Source organism: Helianthus annuus, chromosome 11 (genome assembly GCF_002127325.2).
Source record: "Helianthus annuus cultivar XRQ/B chromosome 11, HanXRQr2.0-SUNRISE, whole genome shotgun sequence".
Taxonomy (NCBI): Eukaryota; Viridiplantae; Streptophyta; class Magnoliopsida; order Asterales; family Asteraceae; genus Helianthus; species Helianthus annuus.
Genome location: NC_035443.2, coordinates 172,938,445 through 172,961,873, shown reverse-complemented (window position 1 = coordinate 172,961,873; position 23,429 = coordinate 172,938,445). Strand labels below are relative to the sequence as shown.

General features: G+C 36.0%; 1 protein-coding gene across 2 annotated transcripts; it reads left to right on the top strand.

Annotated features, from left to right (window-relative positions):
- The first annotated feature begins 2,544 nt into the window (after positions 1-2,544).
- LOC110891094 (ubiquitin carboxyl-terminal hydrolase 12) lies at positions 2,545-23,250 on the top strand. 2 transcript variants are annotated; one of them, XM_022138751.2, is made up of 32 exons: positions 2,545-2,790; positions 4,134-4,233; positions 4,754-4,901; positions 5,001-5,158; positions 6,298-6,563; positions 6,646-6,864; positions 7,255-7,363; positions 7,455-7,570; positions 7,685-7,783; positions 8,994-9,103; positions 9,210-9,284; positions 10,823-10,901; positions 10,985-11,131; positions 11,206-11,286; positions 11,364-11,483; positions 11,590-11,712; positions 11,831-11,908; positions 12,005-12,093; positions 13,058-13,166; positions 13,244-13,312; positions 13,404-13,514; positions 14,033-14,088; positions 14,169-14,343; positions 19,375-19,476; positions 19,585-19,656; positions 20,807-20,872; positions 20,955-21,020; positions 21,119-21,196; positions 21,293-21,406; positions 22,118-22,192; positions 22,271-22,357; positions 22,898-23,250. In XM_022138751.2, exons 1-32 carry the CDS (start codon positions 2,761-2,763, stop codon positions 22,937-22,939), a joined length of 3,369 nt encoding a protein of 1,122 aa, XP_021994443.1. In that variant the 5' UTR covers positions 2,545-2,760; the 3' UTR covers positions 22,940-23,250. The 2 variants fall into 2 exon arrangements, with proteins under 2 accessions (XP_021994443.1, XP_021994442.1); XM_022138750.2 differs by having other exon boundaries at positions 21,119-21,199.
- The last annotated feature ends 179 nt before the right edge of the window (positions 23,251-23,429 follow it).

Here is a 23,429-nt window from a genome sequence, read left to right as displayed (position 1 = left end):
CCTAATAATAAATAAATAAAAAACAAAGTAAAATGTTATAATACACCAAAGCTCAATTTTATTCAAAAACATATACTGACGAGCATATGTGTTAACCGATTATATTATATTTAATTAACCCGTATAATACACGTGTTTATTCAACCCATGCAATACACGTTTTTAAAGATATAACTTTTTTATTATCTATAATAGGGAAAATGTCACAGAATAGTAACAAAGTTTTAAAAGTGTTCTAATTAGGTCATTCGTATCGTTTTTGCCCCAATTAGATAACTTAACATTCAAATCGAGTCATGTCCTTTTTTCCATGTGTCAAGAAAAAAATGGAGCATAAAATTTGTAGAACAAAACGAACATTTGCTGATAGCCTTTTTGACACGCTATGATTGTATATTTTGGTTTACTATATTGAGTGCACGGAAATAAATCGCATGAATCCCTGCTGCCGCAACGCGCAAGGGCAACCCCCTAGTTATTTTTATTATATATATATATATATATAAAATAACACTAGTTATGTTATATATTATTTGTAACTATAATTACCACCTGCCGCAATGCGGCTGAGATTCGTTAGTTATATATCATATCAGATGAAAGTCAAATGTTTCTTAATGACCGTGAACCTGTGTGTAAAAAATAAAAAAAGAATAAATAAGTTGACCTCTAACCCGCGTGTTGAGACAGACTTATCAAACGAGGAAAAATAGACGCCCCGTGACAGGCCTACCAAACGAGAAAAATAGATGACAAAACGTTAAACCCCACACGCACGTTGCGGCGTGTTAACTCGGAAAATTTAGAATAAAACTTTAAACGGAAAACTTGCGAAAGATGAAAAGTATAAGAGACCAGAGTTGAAAGTTAAGACGTTTTGGGGTTAAATGGTAAATGATAAAAAGATTTGGGTTAAAAGTAAAATAAAAATCAAAGGGGTTAAATTGCAAAAGATAGAAACTTTTGAATTATAAGTGCAAAATCAAACTAATCAAAGAGTTTAAATTACCAAAGAATAAAACTTTAGACTTAAATTGCCAAAGATTGAGACTTTAGGGTTAGAAAGGAAAAATCCTTTTTTTTTCGAAAACTCCCAAAACCAATGGTACAACTACCATATGCACATACATGTTGCTTATTTAAGTTTATAATAATAAAATAATTTTATATATAGATAATAAGTTTTTTTAAGCTCGCGTGCTTAACTAGACCCAAACATTTAGGTAGTGTTTGTTTTTATAGAAAAGATATGCGCAAGCTCTTCTGTCTGCGCTGCGCAGACTACGTGCATGCATTACCATCTGCAGACTGTTTGTTTTTCTGAAGACGTTTAATTAAAAAACATTTGCGCAAGCTCTTCTTGGTGTAGACTCGATCTAACCACTTATAAGATCTTCTAAGGTCTACAGAGAGTTAAACACCACCACCCACCACCACCGTCAACCACCCACCACCACCACCACCACTATCGTCCACCACCCACCACCACCACCACCGTCCATCACCACCACCAACGTCCACAACTCACCATCACCGTCCACCACCACCCACCCACCGTCCACCATCACCACCCACCACCACCGTCCAACACCACCACCACGCGCCACCACCAACCGTACACCACCAATTTATTTTTGAAGTCTACATACGTTATAAAACAAACAGTTTTCTTCTTGCATAATGCAAAGGTTTGGTCCACCTCATCTTCTACAGATGTGGTCCGCATACTACAGTCATTTTACCTCTTAAAAAACAAACATCACCGTAGACTAGGCTCGAGCTCACTTTTTCAATCAATCTCAAATCTAAACGTAACCATTTTTAAGTTCGATTTGATTCGAATGCTTAGAAAGCCAACCTTAAGTAGTAGTTTGACACTTTTGACTCATTTACATCATCTCGAATAAAAGTAAATACAAATAGTAAAAGTAGAGATTAAATCTTATAATTGTTACTCTATAAAATCAGGTGTGGTTTTACTTTCTACTTCATAGAAATTGCCACATAGACGTCACATCATTCCCACACGAATTCCACATATGAGGGGCATGGTTCCACTTCCCACTCCAAACTTCACACCCATTTAAAGAAGTAACAAAAGAATTATCGCCTATGTCCAATCCCAAGTTTCCACACCTACATCCAATTTCCACGACTAACCTCAACACTCGTGGAAATCTCCACGCCAAGCACCTCACCTCATGGCCACACACATTCTAGCGCAACATTTCACGTCTTTGCCAAGTGCCACGTGCATGGGTTTTGACACCCATACCCGATAGCCTAAATATTAACCACAGAAAAAAAAAAAGTACAAAGTAAAAAGTAAACTAAAAAAAACTTACATAGTTGCATCCAAGTCCAACTGGCCCAATTACATACAATAGCTTCTTAGCTATAACATAAACACTACCATGAAAAGTCACTATCCACAACCCATCTTTCCCACACCAAAAAGCCCAAAACCCACCATACTCCACGTGTCACCCTCCCATTGGCCACTCCAACAATTACTTGTACAACAGACTACATGCTTACAAATCCCTCCTTTCTTCGATTATTATTTTTATTATTTTCGATTTTTCTCTCAAAATTGAACCCTTTCTCCTTCATCGCACACAGAGTTTCAAACCTTCAACAGCCTATAAAAACCCCCAATTACTCTCTCTCATCACTCACTTTCTCTCTCTAGGGTTCCGCGACTGCTGACTACTGATCGAGTGCTGATCGGACGGTGTTCATCGCGTTTGTTTCAGAGACATGACGATGGTTACGTCACAACCGTTGGATGTACGTGTATCTGTATCTCTATATCTATGTATCTATATGTGTTGTTGAAGTTTAGTGATAACATGTAAATGCGTTTAAGTTTGATTGTTACGTGTTGTGGATGCTGTTTTTGTTGCGATTGAAGGTTTTACGTGGTTGAATGAGGTGTGATCGTGTTAGGTTTTTGTTGTTAGCGTGTGTAGTGTGGTTGTTTAGTTTAATCGGCGGTTTTGAAGTGTTGATTTTAGGTTTTTTGGTTCTGGCGGGTGAATTAGGGTTTTAGTTTGATCGGAAGTAGTTAGGTGAAAAATGTTTGTATGTTTTTTGGATTAATTGGCGATTTTGTATGTTTATTGGATTAATTGGCGATTTTTAAGTGTTGATTTTAGGTTTTTTAAATGTGGTGGATAAATTAGGGTTTTAGTTTGATCATGATTAGTTAGGTGAATGTGAACTTTGTTTGTATGTTTCTGGATTAATTGGCAATTTTGAAGTGTTGTTTATGTTTTTGTATGTTGTCATGAATTAGGGTTTAGTCTGATCATGACTAGTTAGGTGAAAGTGAAATTTGTTTGTATTTTTCTGGATTAGTTGGTGATTTTGAAGTGATCATTTTTTTTTGGTTCTGGCCGGTGAATTAGGGTTTTAGTTTGATCAGAATTAGTGTTTGTATGTTTTTGGATTAATCGACGATTTTGAAGTGTTAATATTTAGGGTTTTAGTTTGATCAGAATTAGTGTTTGTATGTTTTTGAATTACTCGGAGATTTTGAAGTGTTAATTTTAGGTTTTTTATATGCGGCATATGAATTAGGGTTTTAGTTTGATCGGAATTAGTTATGTGAAAATTGTTTGTATGTTTTTGGATTAATCGTCGATTTTGAAGTGTTAATCTTTTTTTATGTGGTGGTGGTGGTGGATCAATTAGGGTTTTAGTTTTGATCAGAATTAGTTTTGTTAAAATTGTTTGTATGTTTCTAACGATTAGGCGGCTATTTTGAGGTGCCAATTTAGTTTTGCTTGTGTTTTTGTCGGGTGAATTAGTGTTTTAGTTTGATCAGCAGGAGTTAGGTGAAAACTATTTGTATGTTTCTGGATTAATCAGCAAATTTGAAGTGTTAATTTTAGGTTTATAATTGTGGCGGGCAAATTAGGGTTTTAGTTTGATCAGAATTAGTTAGGTGTAATTTGTTTGTATGTTTCTGGATTAATACGCAATTTTGAAGTGTTTGTTTTAAGTTTTCTATATGTGGCGGATGAGTTAGGGTTTTATTTAGATCAGAACTAGTTAGGTGATTGGTTGTTGGTGTATTTCTGAAGTGAAAGCACGTATGCTAAAGTAGTGTTTTAATCAATTGAAAACAGCAAGAAGATGAAGAGATGCTTGTGCCGAACAATGAGGTTGTGGAAGGACGTAATGCTTTGGATGGTACACAACCAGTTGAAGCTCCTCAACAAATGGAAGGTTTAATGTTTATTGATTTATGGCTTTATTAACTTTGCTTGTGATTATAGTACCATTTGCATCTTGGTTTTATAAAGCGAGAAGTGCACCGAGGCGACAATGTCTAAAACCGAGTTGCAAAACGCAAAAGTGCACAACTTTCTGTACGCAAGCCCCAAATCACTATATAAAATTATATATTCCATAGGGTTCTACCATTTACTCAAAACAACAGACACATAAGCACTATATGTGGTTTAATATCTATATAACCTATATGTACAACCCAAAAAGCCCATTGTACAACATCCTGAAGCACAAATCCAGCCTCGTACACAAAGCGCATCGCTTTTCTTTGCACTTTTTGTGCCTTAAGCGCCTTTTTTTGTACAACACACACTTTTTAAAACCAAGATTTGCACGGATGTTTTTTAAAGGCTTCTTATTACTAATTAATAATTGTATGTGTGTGTTGTGATGAAGATAGCTGTTTTATTTCATTGTATTTATAAGTTGTAATTTGTCAATTTGGATTTATTAGTGGATGGCCAAGCGGAAGTTGTTAGCACAGCAGAGAATCAACCTGAAAATGAAACTCAGACAACTAGATTCACATGGGTAATCGAGAATTTCTCCCGTCAGAACAAAAGGCTTTACTCTGATGTTTTTACGGTTGGGGGATATAAATGGTAAATAACCATCTCGTGCCTTTTTTCGGTTTACATAGACCTGTGATGCTCTTTGTTTTTCTTTTTTTTCTACTTACATAGGTGATCATCTTTCTGCAGGCGTGTGCTTGTATTTCCAAAGGGAAATAATGTTGAATATTTGTCAATGTATCTGGATGTGGCTGATTTCGCGACGTTGCCGTATAATTGGAGTCGATACACAATCTTTAACTTGTCTGTGGTTAATCAGCTCCACAGTAAATACACAGTGAAAAAAGGTATGATATCCCTCATGTTTTTGGTTGCTGAGACTTTACGATGGATAAAATTTGCGTTTATCACAGAACAACTCACAATTGTAGTCACATTACTTGTTTTTTGCTTGTGATCATCATTGTGCTAATGTATGTAATAGACTAATAGGTGTGAATGCATGATGGTAATCCATCGGGTTATGTGACTATATATATTTGAATTATGAATATGAACCTGTACTAAGGGAAGTTAGTGGATTTGATACATTATTTATCATGAAGTTGATTTGCGTTGACGAGCTTTCATTGGAGAACAACGTTGTACCCTTTGTCTTCATTATTTATTATATGTTTAGTGATGGGAGTCTGTAATTTTTTCTGCCTCTTGGGTATTATGATTACAGACTAAGAGACTGCCTTCTTGCTTACTTTTTCATTGAGTGAGAATTTTTACGGATGTTTTCTAGTGAAATTTATAAAAGTATTGAGATGAATTGAAGTCCAACGGTATGTTGTTTTCTAGTGAAGTGAAATTTTAATATTGAGTTGCATACATAGGGATCATTATTTGGATTAGACATGTTCTTTCGATTTAGCTGCTAATTCTACATAAGTAGGATACATACACATTTTTATTTACATGGGTGTATATTATAGTTAGCCAAGTAACCAAAGCTATCTGGACTAGTATGATAATAATATAGAAGTGTTGGAACATTGATCATAATATAGAAGTGTTGCAACTTGAAAGTGCCTTTAATATTTAAAAATAGATTACTAATCATGGAACTCGAACCGTTTAATAGTTTCTGGCTCTGCTAAGCATTTTGTTAATATTAATTTTGAGCAAGTTCCACTTTCACTTTTTTCTTAAGGGAAGGTACATGAAAATGTTGGATGATTATTGCAGAAAATAAGATTAAAGTATGAAAAAAAGTGTCTGACTTATTTGAATCATTATATTTATATCTTTCTTAGAAGCTTAAGTAGGGAGTAAATAACATATATTAACTTGAGTGTCATTTGCACAAGATGGTAATTATATTTGTATGAGGATACTTTTAAGGATATGAGAGCATAAAGTATACGTATTTCTATGGAATGTCTTGTGTAAATTATACGTAAAATTTATTTTTCTTAAAATTGAAGTTCTAATTTTGCAGACGCACAACACCAGTTTCATGGAAGGGAAAGTGACTGGGGGTTCACATCGTTTATGCCTCTAAGTGAACTATATGACTCTAGTAAAGGTTACCTTGTGAATGACACATGTATTATCGAAGCCGATGTAGCGGTACGTAAAGTGATTGATTATTGGTCATATGACTCAAAGAAGGAGACTGGCTATGTTGGACTTAAGAACCAAGGAGCAACATGTTACATGAACTCCCTCCTTCAAACTCTGTACCATATTCCTTATTTTCGAAAGGTATGTAATTATAAATTATCTGCGTTTATATGAATTTGCTTAGAATGGAACATGAGACATCTCATGTGAACTTTAATATCAGGCGGTGTATCATATGCCGACAACAGAAAACGACATGCCATCTGGCAGTATTCCATTGGCTCTTCAAAGCTTGTTCTATAAGCTTCAGTACAATGAAACTAGTGTTGCAACAAAGGAACTGACAAAATCTTTTGGGTGGGATACATATGATTCTTTCATGCAACATGATGTCCAGGAACTTAACCGAGTTTTGTGTGAAAAACTTGAAGATAAAATGAAGGTAAGGTTTTTATTTGATGGTTTTAAGTTCTTGTTCTTGTTCATAATAAAACAAGTTATATAGTTAATTTATACCTATAAATAATTATCAGTTTTTTTAATCATCATAGTGTTTATACGTAGATGTATATTAATACTTCTGGTTAGAATACATTTCGAAAAAAATACCTTATAGTTATTCGTTTTCAAGGATAACGATCAACAAAATTAAAATATATGTTGTAGTTGTTTATGAAATTATTAAAATATTTCATTATTTTTTATAATAGTTTTCAAGAATTTAGTGATATTCTATTTTTGTTGAGAAATATTCAGGAAATACCTATTTCATTTATGTATACCAAACACTACCTTCATGTCTGTTTTGAACTTTTGCCTGTTGATTGTTCAGGGTACAGTTGTAGAAGGTACAATACAAAAGTTATTTGAAGGACACCATATGAATTACCTTGAATGCATCAACGTGGACGTCAAATCAACCAGAAAGGAATCATTCTATGGTATCATATTTGTCGAACATGGCAAAACATTCTTGTATAGTTTGAATGTGCTTGCCTACTTTAATTAATGACATCACAACTTTGATCTCAGATCTTCAACTTGATGTGAAAGGCTGTCAAGATGTGTATGCGTCTTTTGACAAATACGTTGAAGTGGAACGACTTGAGGGTGACAATAAATATCATGCTGAAGGACATGGTTTGCAGGTTAGATGTCAATTCATGTTTGTAAATTGCACATTACCATCACATGTTATAGTAATTATGTTTTGGGGATTCTGAATTAACTATTTATGTTTGTTTTTATGTTTTTCTATCAAGGATGCTAGGAAGGGAGTCCTGTTTACTGATTTTCCGCCTGTTCTTGAACTTCAGCTAAAGCGTTTTGAATATGATTACACAAGGGATACAATGGTAAAAGTAAGTATATTTTGTTTCAGTCTTTCTGAGTTTATTTTGTTATAATGAATAAAAAAAACTCGTATGTCTTGTCTAGAGGAATAGGGTGGACCATTCCTGAAAGAATGTGATTCCTTCCATTTAGCTGATTTTCATAATTCATTCCATAATGTAATAACATCAATCTTTTTTTACTTATCAACTTTATAGAGGGTTTATCGAGCTTTATTATGTTTAATTTATATTATTTGTACATAAAAGGTAATAACTTTACATATTTTATGAAGATTGGTTTTACAATGCGCATAATGCCTGATGTGCCCGATGCGTTGATGAGAGCGCATCACCACAACTGATGCGTTGCATTTATGTGTTGCGAGAATATTGCGCCGATTTTGCATTATACGCCCGTCGCATGATGCGCTCCGATGCTCACAACATTGTTTGTTATGTTTTATTCCAGATTTCATGAAATGGGTTGGGTTTTTTAAATAATTATTATCTTAGTATGCTTGATTTGGACCGTTATGGTTCCTAAACATTTATTGTGGTTCTAGAAACATTTTATTATGCTTGATTTGAACCAAAAAGCACAACTATTATCTTCTTATTATGTCGGTTGTTTTAGTTTAAATATTGTTTGTTATGTTTTATTCCAGATTTCATGAAATGGGTTGGGTTTTTAAATAATTATTATCATAGTATGCTTGATTTGGACCATTATGGTTCCTAAACACTTATTGTGGTTCTAGAAACATTTTATTATGCTTGATTTGAACCAAAAAGCACAACTATTATGTTCTTATTATGTCAGTTGTTTTAGTTTAAATATGTTATTATAAGTTTTTATGTATAATTTTTTTTGTATTTTTTTTATAAAGAGCGCATCGCGTACATGATGCGCTCGCGACGTGCATCACACATCAGATTTTAAACCAAACGCATCGGAGCGCATCACGCAATTTAAAACCAAGGTATAAAGTAGAACAAGAGATATATTGTGTTTGTTTAGAATATAAAAAAAATCATATTACATTCCCACAGGTCAAGTGTTATAATGAAATGAAACACTTCTTTTCATTTTCTTGTACATTATGTATTTTTGGCATTCCATTCTATTGTCGCTCCTTTTCAGCACAGGAATGTACAGTTGCTATACACATCTATAATAATGCGGTGTGTTGTAATGATATCTGACTATACTTAAACTTAAGTGTGATTCTTTTTGCAGATAAATGACCGTTATGAATTCCCACTAGAGCTTGATCTTGATAGGGATGGTGGCAAGTATCTATCTCCTGATGCAGATAAGAGTGTCCGCAACCTTTACACTCTTCACAGGTATCAATATAGCTCTTGCGTGTCATACTTTATTTTGTCAGTGTTTTTGTGGGTAGGGAGTGTTCTTAACTTTACTTCTTGGCTTACATATTTATTCTGTTTACAGTGTATTGGTCCATAGTGGCGGCATAAGTGGTGGACACTATTATGCATACATTAGACCTACTTTATCAGATCAATGGTGAGCCCTTTTCTTATTCGTTTATTGTGTGTTTTTAAATTCTTGGTCTATTTCTGGTCATGTTTAGACCTGGAAAGGAACCGGACGAACACGAACAAAAGCATGTTCGTGTTTATTTATTTTACTTTAAGGCTTTAAGCGAACACAAACATATAATTAAACACATTTTTTGTTTCATGTTCGTTTATTAAGAAAATGGGTATGTTTGTGTTTGTTTAAGTTCGTTTGTTTAAAACCTATGTTCGTTCATTTAAATCCTAAATGAACAGTTCGCGAACATAAATGAGCATAAACAAACAAACTTAAACGGACACAATTTAACAAAAATAAACCACACAAATGAACATAATTGACTAAACTTAAATGAACATAAAATATTTTTTTAATAAAGTAGTGATTAACTACGTTAAATTCCATTTGAAAACCCATTTTTATTACTAGAAAGCCCAATTACTGATTAGTTATATTTATATAAGTAGTTAGAAAGTTTCTTTTATGTTTAGTATCTATGTAAATACAACTAATCGGCCTTTGTCTTAATTGCTGAGTGTTATGTGCCTTATGTCCAAGGCTTGATGCAAACCTACCATCAAACCGGGGGTCTCACTGGAAGCAGCCTCCCTATTCCTACGGGGTAGAGGTAAGGCTGTCTACATCATACCCTCCTTAGACCCTACCTTAATTTTGCTATTGGTGGTATTTACTGAGTATGATGATGATGACGATGATCTATAAAAATACAACTACTTGTGTATTTAAGTTGAAACAGACATAAACTAACGAACATATATGAATGAACAAAACATGTGTTAATGTTTGTTCCTTTAATTAAATGAACAAAAAGTTGTGTTCATGTTTGTTCGTTTATTAAATAAACGAACTTCTTGCCAAATAAGCTCACAGACACTTCATGAATTTTCAGTCCGTTTATTAACTAAACGAACTTTCCGACGAACAAGTTCACGGACACTTCATGAACTTTCAGTTCAGGCCTAGAAATGGTTAAACTTAATTAGGGAGAATATGGATCATCATCATCATACTCGGTAAATCCAACCAAATAGCAAGGCTAAGGTAGGGTCTGAGGAGGGTAAGATGCAGACAACCTTACCTCTACCCCGTAGGAATAGAGAGACTGCTTCCAGTGAGACCCCCGGCTCGATAATAGTTTTGCATCAAGCCTTGGACATAAGGCACATAACACTCAGCAATTGAGACAAGGGCTGATTAGTGCATGTACCCCCTAGTCTCTCGGTTATCAACGCCACCACACGATGCATGATTGACCGTCCCCTGCTTTTTTTTTGGTGTCTTCACGAAATTAGTAAAATAACGTTATTATTAGTGCGCTTTCACCACCCCCTTCCCGAGATTGTTCTATGGGTAAATTTGATAGCTTCATGAACAAAATATTCTTTCTCACTATCCCTTGCTACCTTTATACTCTTACTAAATAATCAGTTATGCGTTGATGATTCTTCTTTCCTCGTAATGTTACCTTTATATCCTTGTAATTTGGTTATTTTGTTTTTATTCAGGTTCAAGTTTGATGACGAACGGGTTACAAAAGAAGATCTAAAGAGGGCATTAGAAGAGCAATATGGTGGCGAGGAAGAGGTGATGAATTACTGAAACACGTCTCATCTATATTTTTCAACAGCAAACTTAAATTTTCTATTGTCTCATTTCTTTCTCAACAGTTGCCCCAGACAAACCCTGGCTACAATAACGCTCCTTTCAAATTCACAAAATACTCAAATGCATACATGCTCGTGTATATACGTGAGAGTGACAAAGAAAAGATTGTTTGTGACGTGAATGAGAACGATATAGCAGAACATCTCAGGGTAAAAACACCGACATTTTATTATTTACATGGTGTGCAGTACAAAGTTAACGTCCTGCATTTGTATGTTTTTAGATAAGGTTGAAAAGAGAGAAGGAAGAGAAGGAAACCAAGAAAAGATACAAAGCAGAGGCTCACCTATACACTATTATAAAGGTTGTTAATACTTTTTTTAAAACGCTGCCAGTTTAATAGTTTGATCTCGCACTAATATATATTTTGACACTGAATAGGTTGCTCGTGATGCTGATCTATTACAACAGATAGGAAAAGATTTGTTTTTTGATCTTATTGATCATGAAAAAGTTCACAGTTTTCGAATACAGAAACAGATGATGTTTAACAGTTTCAAGGTACGTATACACTTATGTTTTTTGTATTCCATAATGTTTCTTGATTTTGATTTCTTTTTTTAATTGAACTGTTGCAATGTTTTTTGTGCTATATTTTCGGCTGCAGGAAGAAGTTGCCAAAGAGTTGGGCATACCCGTTCAATTTCAGCGTTTTTGGTTATGGGCGAAGAGGCAGAACCAAACATATCGTCCGAATCGACCTTTGACTCCACATGAGGAAACACTAACTGTATACTTCTTCATAACCTTTATATTGGTTACTATATTTTACTAAAATAATATTTATATTTTTGTTCAACTTTGGGCATAATTTGCAAAAGTATCTTTACTCATTATTGAATTTGCAGGTTGGGCAATTAAGGGATGCTTCCAATAAGACTCAAAATGCTGAACTGAAACTGTTCTTGGAGATAGAGCTTGGGCCGGTAATATCATCTTTAGAACATTTATAATATAAATATATAATATCTAGTTACTACAAAATCTTTAAGTAGTTTTACCATTTTTGTATTTTGTTTCAGGATTTAAATCCTCTTCCTCTACCTGAAAAAACTATAGATGAGATACTTCTTTTCTTCAAGCTTTACGACCCAGAGAAGTTAGAACTCCGGTAGGTTAAGATTTTATCTTATTATATTATTTTTGTGTCCTTTTTTATTACACATAAATATTCACTTTCAATTTGGATTAGGGCTGCAAACGAACCAAACATTCAGCGAACAGTTCGTGAACTGTTCGTTTGTGTTCGTTTGTTTAATAAACAAACGGACATGAACTAGAAATTTCGTTCGTTTAGTTAAAGGAACGAACATGAACAAAGGCTGTGTTCGTTCATTTATGTTCGTGAACGTGCGGTAACGTGTTCGTTTATGTTCGATTGTGTTCAATAGTTCATTAGGTAGTGTTCGTTTGGTGGATTGTAATGGAATTGGAATGGGAATTCGCACATAAAATGAAATTTGATTTGTAATTAAGGTGTGTTTGCTTTGCAAAATGGAATGAAATTTGGATGGAATTGGAATTTCCTTATATTGTTGTTCAATTCCAATTCATTTTCTTATTGAAACCAACTAAATAAGGAGTGAAATCAACATTCCACTTCCATCAAGATTCCATTCCATTCTGTTTCCACGAACACTACCTTAGTGTTTTTAGTTTTGTGCTTTATTTAAGTAATTCAAACATCCGACAAATAAAATATTTAATAAGTGTCAGCATGTTAAATATTATGTTCATGAACGCTTGTTTGCGTTCGTTTGTTTCCATTTGTGTTCATGAACATTAGTTTGTGTTCATCAACGCTCGTTTTCATTTGTTGCCGAAATTTAACAAACAAACATGAATACTTTCATTTCCTTAACAAACACAGACACAAAATTTCATTCGGTAAGTGTTCATGAACAGTTGGTGAACACATATATTTCTTAACAAATGTTCCGTTTGTTCGGTTCATTTGCAGCCCTAAGCCCCTAACTTGGATAACAAGGAGTCGGGGATAGAGTTTTGTCACTTTATCATCTAGTACTATGTGATTATGTGTTACTTGTGTAAACAATACATTTTTTTGCTTTCAGTTTTGTTGGTAGGTCTTTTGTGAAAAGTTCTTCTAAGGTGATTGAAATCATACCAAAGTTGAAAGAAATGGCTGGATTTAGTCCTGAAGAAGACATTCAACTTTACGAGGTATGTCAGTTTAGTAGACATCTTTTATGTTTCTTTAAATGATTTGGAGTATTAAATATTAATCCGTCGTTTATCAGGAAATAAAGTTCGAGCCTAATGTCATGTGTGAACGTCTCGAAAAGAATGCTTCGTTTAGATCTTGCCAGGTAAAGTTTGATGGAATTACACCCGACAGATGTTACTCTATATTTGAAATGTCACTCAAATGTGAAATTAGGTTTTTTAATTATTTTTCAGATTGAAGATGGTGACATCATTTGCTTTCAGAAACTTCAACATACTCATCCTGTGGAGAAATACCAATATCCAGATGTGCCATCTTTTTTTATTTATGTGAAAAACCGTCAGGTTTGTACTAATAGTATTCATAGTTTTATATAAATTGAAGAGTAAGATGCCATATTCGTTTCTAAGGTTTGGTCAGTTTTGCAACTTTCGTCCAAAGGTTTTTTTTTTCGTATCTGGATCTAAAAGGTTTGAAATCCTGCCATTTTCATCCGGCACGTTAACTCCATTCATTTTTCTTTCAAGTTAGTGGTGTTTTCGTTTTTTTGGTAACTTAAGGGCAATCCGGTCTTTTTCACTTTATATATTATTGAAAATACTGAATTGCCCTTTAAGTTAACAAAAAAGACAAAAATACTCTGACTTAACAGAGAAAATGGATGGAGTTAATGAGCCGGATGAAAATGGCAAGATTTCAAACCGTTTGGACCCAGATACAAAAAAACAAACATTTGGGCGAAAGTCGGAAAATTAGCCAAACCTCAGGGACGAAAATGACATTTTACTCTAATACGAGAAAATAGTCCTGATTTTTCAACATAAGGAAGTGATTATGGACTATATGGTTATGTCTTTTGCAGATAGTTCATTTTCGATCTCTAGATAGACCTAAAGAGGATGACTTTTTTCTGGAATTGTGAGTTCTGTTTCTTTTGTTAGATTTCTGTAAACCGAGCTTGTTGACTTTTTGACCGTTTTTGTATGATGATTTGATAGGTCAAAGTCGCATACATATGATGATGTTGTGGAGAGGGTGGCATACAAACTTGGTCTCGATGATCCATCTAAAATCAGGCTTACGCCTCATAACTGTTATTCTCAACAACCCAAGCCCCACCACATTAAATACCGAGGTGCAGATCTTCTCGACATGCTTGTTCACCACAATCAGGTATCCGTACTTTTTGTATATAAATAAATAAACTAGGTTAGGATCCCGTGTATTTACACTGGTTGAATAATGGAATTTTATATATTTCCTTATGTCCTATATATAGGACTTTTTGTATTGAGTCAATTATTCACTTTTTATATAATACAAGAGTTATGTGATTCAATTTGGTATCACAGCCTTCCTTTTTTTTTTCTTAACCCTAAAAACACAACAGTCGGCTGACCTCCCTCCCCTTCTACCGCCACCAACAGGCTGCTGTTTTCCGATTAACCATCACCCAGCCAGCTCCATGACAACGATCAGTGCCTTCACCACTGCTGAGCATGGTTTTAAAAAACGGTTGAAGCGTGCGCCTCGAGGCGCGCCTCAAGGCGAAACGGCCAAAAAACGATTATGAGGCGCGCCTCAGGGGGTTTCTACTGTTTATGCGCCTCAGAAGGGGCTGAGGCGCTAAAAAGGCTGCGCCTCAGGTGCGCCTCAGGGGTTTTAGATATTTGTTTTTGATGTTTTTGCGTTTTTGTGTCGATTTCAAGCAATTTATGTCTTTTTTATGTGTGTTTTTTATTATTTTGATGAATTTGATGATGAATTTAGTTAGTATTACTATTTTTATAAGATATATAATATTTATATTTATTTTTTAATTCCGCCTCGGGCTTACGCCTCGGTTCGCCTCGAGGCTTACGCCTCGTGAGGCGAAGTGAAAACGCCTCGAAACTCGTTTCCGTTTTTTTAAACCTTGCTGCTGAGAAAACAGCACACAACTCCCATAAATTTGCCTTTAAACTTACCCTTACAAATTATGGCATCTGAAGGAACATGATCCACCCTTTTTTAATCACCAATCACCTCTTTGGCTATGTTGACGGGACCATACGCTGCCCTCCACCACAAACTGCTGCCACTATCGAAACCGCAACAATGGACAATCCGAGCCACTCTAATTGGCTAGAGAATGATGCTCATGTTCGCATGGTTATAATTTCCACCATCTCTGAATCTTCCTTTAAGCATGTTCACGGTGAAACCTCTCGTTACCTCTGGCTCTCTTTGGAACGGGCTTATACACCACACAACTCGTCAAGGGAGTACACCCTTAAACCCGGCGGCTAAAAATCGAGATGAAGCCTTACGAAACGTCAGCCTCCTATCTCACCCGTGCCCAAGAATATGCCACGGCTCTAGCCAACATTGGGGAACCATTCAAGGACTGCATGCATAATATGATGGCCTCAAAAGTAACCTCCTTGCTCGCCCTCCACCATTCACCTTTAACGAATTACACGGTCTTCTCAGTGACCATGAATTTATGAACAACCGAAAGGTTTCAAACCCACTACAGGTTTTTTTTTTGCTGCTGCCCAACCCGCAGGTCTACCTTACCTCTTGGCAGGCTTGCTGCCTCTTCTTCAAAACAACCCCACACTCACTACTTTACAACAAGCTGCTCTTCTTGGGTACCAACTCAGCCCTCTGATCAACGAGGCTAGCCACCAGCCACAAGCTTATTTTTCCAACCGCTCACAAAACAATTCTCGCAATAATCGGCGTGGATACTATCGTGGTAACTCACGTGGTGTAAACACCAGAGGTCGTGATGAATACCGTGGATTACAGAATCAGAACCGAAACTCACAGTTTTCTTGGGCATCCACTCAAAATACCGTATATGGTCACTGCAATCGTTGCGGTATAGGGCACATTCCTGCTCAATGTCCAAATTAGTCTACTTCAGCCCATGATTCTTCTCAGGCGAACTATGCTGCCTTCTCCCATGATTCTTCTCAGGCGAACTATGCTGCCTTCTCTGAAACTGGGTCTACAACAAGCCTCCTTTGGTAACCCGATACAGGTGCAAATGGCCATGCTACTCCTGATCTTACAAGTTTGGATAACTCTGAAGCTTACTTTGGTAGCACTTCTCTTCATGTTGGCGATGGCAATTCTCTTCCTATTTGTCATAATGGTTCGTCAAAATTTTATTCCCTTAACAAAACATTTACTCTAAATAACATTCTTCATGTGCCCTAACTTAAACAAAATCTCTTATTGGTCCAACAATTTTGTTCAAGATAATAATGTGTTTTTTGAATTTCATTCCTCCTTTTTTGTTGTGAAGGACTAGTTTACACATACCATCCTACTCACAGCCCAAGTGACAACGGTCTCTACTCGCTTTATCTTCCTAGATTGAAGTCCCTACCACATGTCTTCTTCACAACAGTTAAAGCTCCTTCAACAATTTGGCATCAACGACTCGGGCATCCCCATGAACAAGTTTTTCATTCTATTTTCTCTAGAACTAATTTATCCGTCTCAAATAAATTGTCTTCTATGCAGTTAATGCGGAAAAATATCGGTTATCGGTCAAGGAGTGATATTTGAGATATCGTTTATTGCAATGAGATATCGGTGGGATCATTCACCAACGTTCATGCTTGCACACAAGTGAACAAAATGGTATTGTTGAACGTTGGTATAGACATGTTGAAACCGGTTTAACCCTTTTCGCCCACTCTCACACTCCCCAACGCTTTTGGGACTTTGCCTTTGAAACTGCGCTTTACCTAATAAATCGCATGCCCTCAAAAACCAACTCAAAAATCTCTCTTTGAATGTCTTTTTCACCGACCACCCGATTACTCATTCTTACGAGTGTTTGGGTGTGAATGCTTCCCTTATTTACGCCCATATAACCCTCACAAAATGGATTTTCAATCCACATCATGTGTCTTTCTAGGTTACAGTCCAATCCATCATGGATATCGTTGCCTAGACTTACACACAGACCACCTTTATATTGCTCGTCACTAGGGGTGCAAACGAGCCGAGCTGAGCCCGAGCTCGACCAGGCTCGAGCTTGAGCTCGATTAACTTGTTAGAGCTCGGGCTCGAGCTCGGCTGGTTTGTATTTTATCAAGCTCGGCTCGGGCTCGGCTCGTTTATTATCTGTTAATTATTATATTAAATAAAAATAATATAAATAATAGACTTTTTAGGCTTGCGAGCTCGATAAGTAAAGCTCAGGCTCTTTTACTAAATAAGCTTATTTTTAGGTCCGAGGTCGGCTTGTAAACAAGTTTAAATAAGCTCGGCTCGATAAGGCTCGACGAGCCTAACGAGCTTCACATGTGAGGCTCGAGCTCGGGCTCGATAAACAAACGGGCTTTGTTTTGAGGCTCAAGCTCGGCTCGGGCTCGATAAGGCTCGGCTCGTTTCGAGCTTTTTCTCGAGCCGATCTCGAGTAGCTCGCAAGCCGATCTTGAGTAGCTCGCGAGCCGCTCGGCTCGTTTGCACCCCTACTCGTCACATTCGTTTTAACGAGCATCTTTTCCCTTTCAACCCACATGTCCCACCCACCTTACCTGAAACTTCCCCACCATATTACTCTTCCTAACCATGACACCAGCCCTACCCCACAGCCTATTCCCGAATCTGTCACAGAACCGGTCAGAAACTGCCCTTGTCATAGACCATGTTCCAGCAGCCGCAACCGAGCCTGTTCTTGATCCGCAACCCTTGGCTGACTTCCAATCCTCGGTCCCCACTAACTCTTCCGCTTATCACGTCTCTACTGATTCTTCAACTTCTGTTGAGCCTTCATCTTTTACTGTCGCCAACAAACATCTCGAATGGCACCAAGCCATGGCTGAAGAGTTTGATGCTCTTGTTAGAAACGGAACGTGGTCTCTTGTGCCTGGTGTTCAAAATACTAATGTTATTGATTCCAAGTGGGTTTACGGGATTAAAAAGGATGCAAGTGGTAAGATTACACGTTATAAGGCGAGACTAGTCGCTAAGGGTTTCAACCAGAAGCCTGGTATTGACTACTAGGAAACTTTAGCCCCGTTGTCAAAGCAACAACAATCCGGGTTCTATTGTCTCTTGCTGTAACAAATCAGTGGTCTCTACGCCAACTTGATGTTCAGAATGCTTTTCTTCACGGCGAATTAAAAGAAACAGTTTATTTACACCCACCACCAGGTTTTATTGATGCATCCAAACTTGATCACGTATGCCTGCTGCATAAGTCTCGCTATGGTCTAAAACAGTCTCCACGTGCGTGGTTTGACCACCTTAGCCACACCTTGCATCATCTGGGTTTCACTGGTTCCAAAACGGATCCCTCGCTTTTTTATTCTCAACAATGGTGGAACATTGGTTTATGTTTTAGTCTATGTCGATGACATTATTGTTATAGGCAACAACATCAGTGCTAATAAAATATAACGTAAACGCGTACAATCATCAAGATATGTTCGGGAAAAAATAAACTTTGATGTAACAATTGTATATTCGGTTAAATTATGTTAATGGACGTAATTTTGAACTTATATTTTGGGAACTAAATAGAAGCTTTTAAGTAGAAAAATTAAGTAATAGAAGCTTTTAAGTAGAAAAATTAAGTTTATTTGGAAATTCATAATTAATTTTATATTAAATTTATTTGGTCAATGATGTAACAACTATTTATAATTAAAGAATAAGTATCCATAGTTAAACATGATAGAGGCGGGGAAACCAAAAATGGGATGGCCTCATGTGTTGACAAGTGTCCCCCATGGTTTTCTTTTAGAGCAATGTACACAGATGGTCACTGTGGTTAACAAATCTTTTGCATTTGGTCCTTGGCTTTTTCAAAAATACACGGATGGTCATGTGGTTTGCACTTTGTAACACATTTAGTCCCCAGCTAACATAATCTAAAAAAATTAGCAAGTCCAAATTAGGGACAAAATGCGTTACAAGTGCAAACCATAGGGACCATCCATGTAAGTTTGCAAAAAGTCGGGGACTAAATGCGCTATAAAGTGCAAATCACAAGGACCGTCCATATACTTTTAAAAAGCTAGGGACCAAATCCAAAAAAAGTTTTTAACCACAGGTACCATCTGTGTACTTTACTTATTTTTATTATTTAGTATAGATAGATGGGTCCAAATTACCACCTCTACTTTTTCTTCTTTTTCACAGCATGATGTCATATTATATTTTTTATTAATGAGGCGACTCTTTTTTTGGGGACAGATATCTGATATTCTTTACTATGAAGTGTTGGATATCCCTCTGCCAGAGTTGCAAGGTCTGAAAACTCTTAAGATTGTGTTTCTACATGCTTCAAAGGAAGAGGTATGTCACTACTTACTAATACTTATACTGCAATAAATGTTCACTATTGGCGAACGTATTATTCTTGTACTCTTTGATTTTTATATCCTGCTGTATGTTTGTTTGCAGCCTGTGATTCACAATATTAGGCTGCCCAAACAGAGCACTGTTGGAGATGTTCTTGATGAGCTAAAGACAAAGGTATGTAAACTTGGGTTTACTCCATATTAACGCATTGCACAAACATCAAAACTCAAAATTTACAATTAAGTGAATTATAACTTCTTACGGAATTTCATTTACACTTCTGGAATCTTGTATAGCATCATATTTTGCCAACCCAAAAAGTTGATACCAAGTATACGCTTTCGTAATCCCACTAAAAACGTGGTTTCATATTTTACCCATTTCATTAAATATTTCTTTTAGAAGATGACCGTATTACCCTTCTCTTTCTCCTTTCATTACAAACTCTAATATCATGATGCAATTTTTAAGGGAAGGGTAAAATGTCCTTGTTGACTTGTTGCAAATGTCATAGTTGACAATTTGACATGCATGATTAAAAGCAATCAGTGTTGTAGAAATCGCTTCTAGGTGGCGCCTAGGCGGTGATTAGTCGCTCATCGGAGGTCTACCGCCCGGATTTGGCCAAATCGGTCAAACTAGGCAGTCAAAGTCAAAATTGGTCAAAATCGAAATAATCGGTCAAAAGCCCAAAATCGGAGTTAGTCGGTCAAAATTGGACCAACTCCGTCAACTGGAACAAGTTTCTACCTCTGTTTGAACCAAAATCGGACCAACTTCGAGCCTCCCTAGTGTCGAATGTGGTATTATTCCATGACTTCTAACCTCCATTGAAGAACCAATCTATTAAATGAAGCGAATTTTGGTAGTGCGGTTTCTTTCATGGCGCCGTCTGATGATACAAGAAGGGGGAACGGGTTGCGTCTAATGCACGTGGGGTGGATATTATGTTGAAATAAGTTTAGTGTTTTAACATTTAACCACCCTCCATCTTCTTTAGTTTACATCTGGTCCCTAAAGTTACAAATTTCTACATAAAAGTATAAAATTAATGTTATATATATATATATAAATTTGTAAAATTCATATAAAAAGTCCAATCCGACTAATTCCGATTAATCCCTAGGCGGTACCCCACCACCCGACTAGCGCCTAGCGATCTCTACAACACCGAAAGCAATATTTCTTGAGAACTTAAAGGAAAATCCTTTGTAGCTATCTCACATATTCCTGTCAGTCACTAATTAATTTTTCTTCCAGACAATTTCTGTTCTTTAATGAGTTTTATTATCATCTGATATGTTCAAATTACACATTTAAATAGGTGGAATTATCACATAAAGATGCTGAACTGCGACTAATTGAAGTGTTTGTTCATAAGATTTACAAGGTATATCATCGCTTTCCTTTATCTGTTTTTTTCTTTTTCAATTACTATTTCAATCAATTAGACTTTTTTTTTCTTTCGACAGGTTTTCCCACTTAGTGAGAAAATCGAAAATATAAATGATCAATACTGGACATTACGGGCTGAGGAAGTAAGTTTTTTCACCTTTTGTTAATTGTTATTGACTTGTTGATCTCTCGTGTATGCAATGTGCTTTATATAAAAAAAACAATTTATTTCTAATCTCAGATTCCAGAAGAAGAAAAAAACCTCGGACCCCAAGATCGGCTAATTCATGTTTACCATTTTAATAGAGAGACTAACCAGGTGGTATGTAGATGTCAATGAACCAACCAGCTGCTTTTATAATTTTTAGTTTTTCGACCATAATCATAAACATCATCATGTTTAATGGTTTTGCAGGTGCAAAACTTTGGCCACCCTTTTTTTCTGGTAATTCATGAAGATGAAACTTTGGCAGATGTGAAAACTCGAATTCAGAAGAAACTACAGGTTTCTGATGATGAATTTTCTAAGGTACTTTTAGTTTCTGGTTATTCAACTTTAGGGTTGCAAACTAACCGAACGAACGTGAACAACTTGAGAACGCTTATCGAACGAGATTTTATGTCCGTGATCGTTCATTAAGGAAATGAACTAGTGTGTGTTCGTTTGTTAAGGAAATACATGTGTACACAAACAGTTCATGAACACTTTCCGAACGAGATTTTATGTTCGTGATCGTTCATTATGGAAATGCACTTGTTTATGTTCGTTCGTTAATTTTAGGTACACGAACACAAGCGAGCATTTATGAACACAAACGAACACAAACAAACGTTAATGAACATAAACGAACACATATTAAATTGTGAATAAAATCGGCATCACGGACATTACATGGATCCACCCACAAACGAACATATAAAAAAAATAGAAACCACACATACAAATGAATACAAAAGACAACGAACGCAAACGAACACTTTACCAAACGTTCATGAACATAAATGAACGAACACGCCTCTGTTCATGTTCATGTTCATGTACGTTAATTTAACTAAACAAACGAAATTTCTTGTTCATGTTTGTTCATTTATTAAACGAACGAACACAAACCAACTTCCCACCTAACAGTTCATGAATTGTTTGCTGAAAGTTCGGTTCGTTTGCATCTCTATTCAACATCGCTTTTGAGCTGGGTTTTTTTTTTTTTTTTAATCTTGTTGACTAATATTGTTATTGCAGTGGAAGTTTGCATTTTTATCTCTTGGACGAACCGAGTATCTTCAAGACACTGACATCGTGTCTAGGTGTTTTCAGGTTCATTGTTTGATATATATATATTTTAATCTCATCACACGGTCTAACAGTTTAACTTAGTCTATCGTTCTTTTACAGAAAAAAGATGTTTATGGTGCCTGGGAGCATTACCTTGGATTGGAACACACCGATACCACCCCGAAAAGGTCTTTCGCAACTAACCAGGTAACTTTACTTCTGGGTCACAAAACGATGGTTTTGTCTACGGTTCGGGTCATTTTGCAATCAACATATTCAATATTTGGAAAAGTCAGGATTAATCAGCGATTAGTCTCTAGTCGGCCGGCCACCGATTACTTTTTAAGTAATCGGTGATAGTTGGCTTGCTGAAATCCCGACCAGATACTCCGACCAAAACCTGTAAATTCTACTGATTGATCTTGTATACTTAGTTGATGGGTAGAGGAGGGGTTAAAACATGTCTACTTAAAAATCAGATTCTGATTAATAACGATTAATCACTAGTCGGTACCCCACTTGCCGACTAGCGCCTATCGATTCTCACAACTATGATTTTTATAATTCTTTTTACCATTATGCAAACATAGCATTTTATATTTTGCTTACAAAATGTATAGAATTTTCAAAAAAAAGTACTATTGAAAAAGTACGTTGTGGTTTTTCATAAAAAGGAGAAAGTTTATTTTCTTTTTTACTGGTTCATATGTAATGGCTTTCTAATGCATCTCCTATTGTTGGTTGCAGAACCGTCACACATACGAGAGGGCGGTTAAAATATACAACTAGAAAATATACAAGTGCATAACTTAAATGTTGGTATGTGAAGTATTTGAAGGTTTTGTTTTCGGTATCATATTTTTTGTAGAGTATTAATCTTGCAAAAGGTATTTTAACCGTGGGTTGACCGACCTCAAATATTGGTTTTTTTTTTTTTTTGTTTTTCGTTCTCATGTGAGGTTCTTCTAGTGGGTTAACTTTCAAGGTAGTACATAACATGATTTTGGCGTAGTATGGGTAACCTCAACTAGATGTAAAACCTTTTGACTTTGAATCCGATTGAAAATATTAGTTACCATTTGCAATCTTGCTTATAGTAACTTTGTGGTTGCTTGAGACTTTAAGAGACATGGTGTTGAGTTCAGCTTAATTGTATATTGATGGTGTATAAAAGCCTAAGGGTTGCGGTTTTCTCTATATAGTTGGGTATTACAAAAAAAAAAGCTCTTTTGGTGATTACCCGGACTTTGCACCCTTTTTTTGCCACATCTAAAGGGTG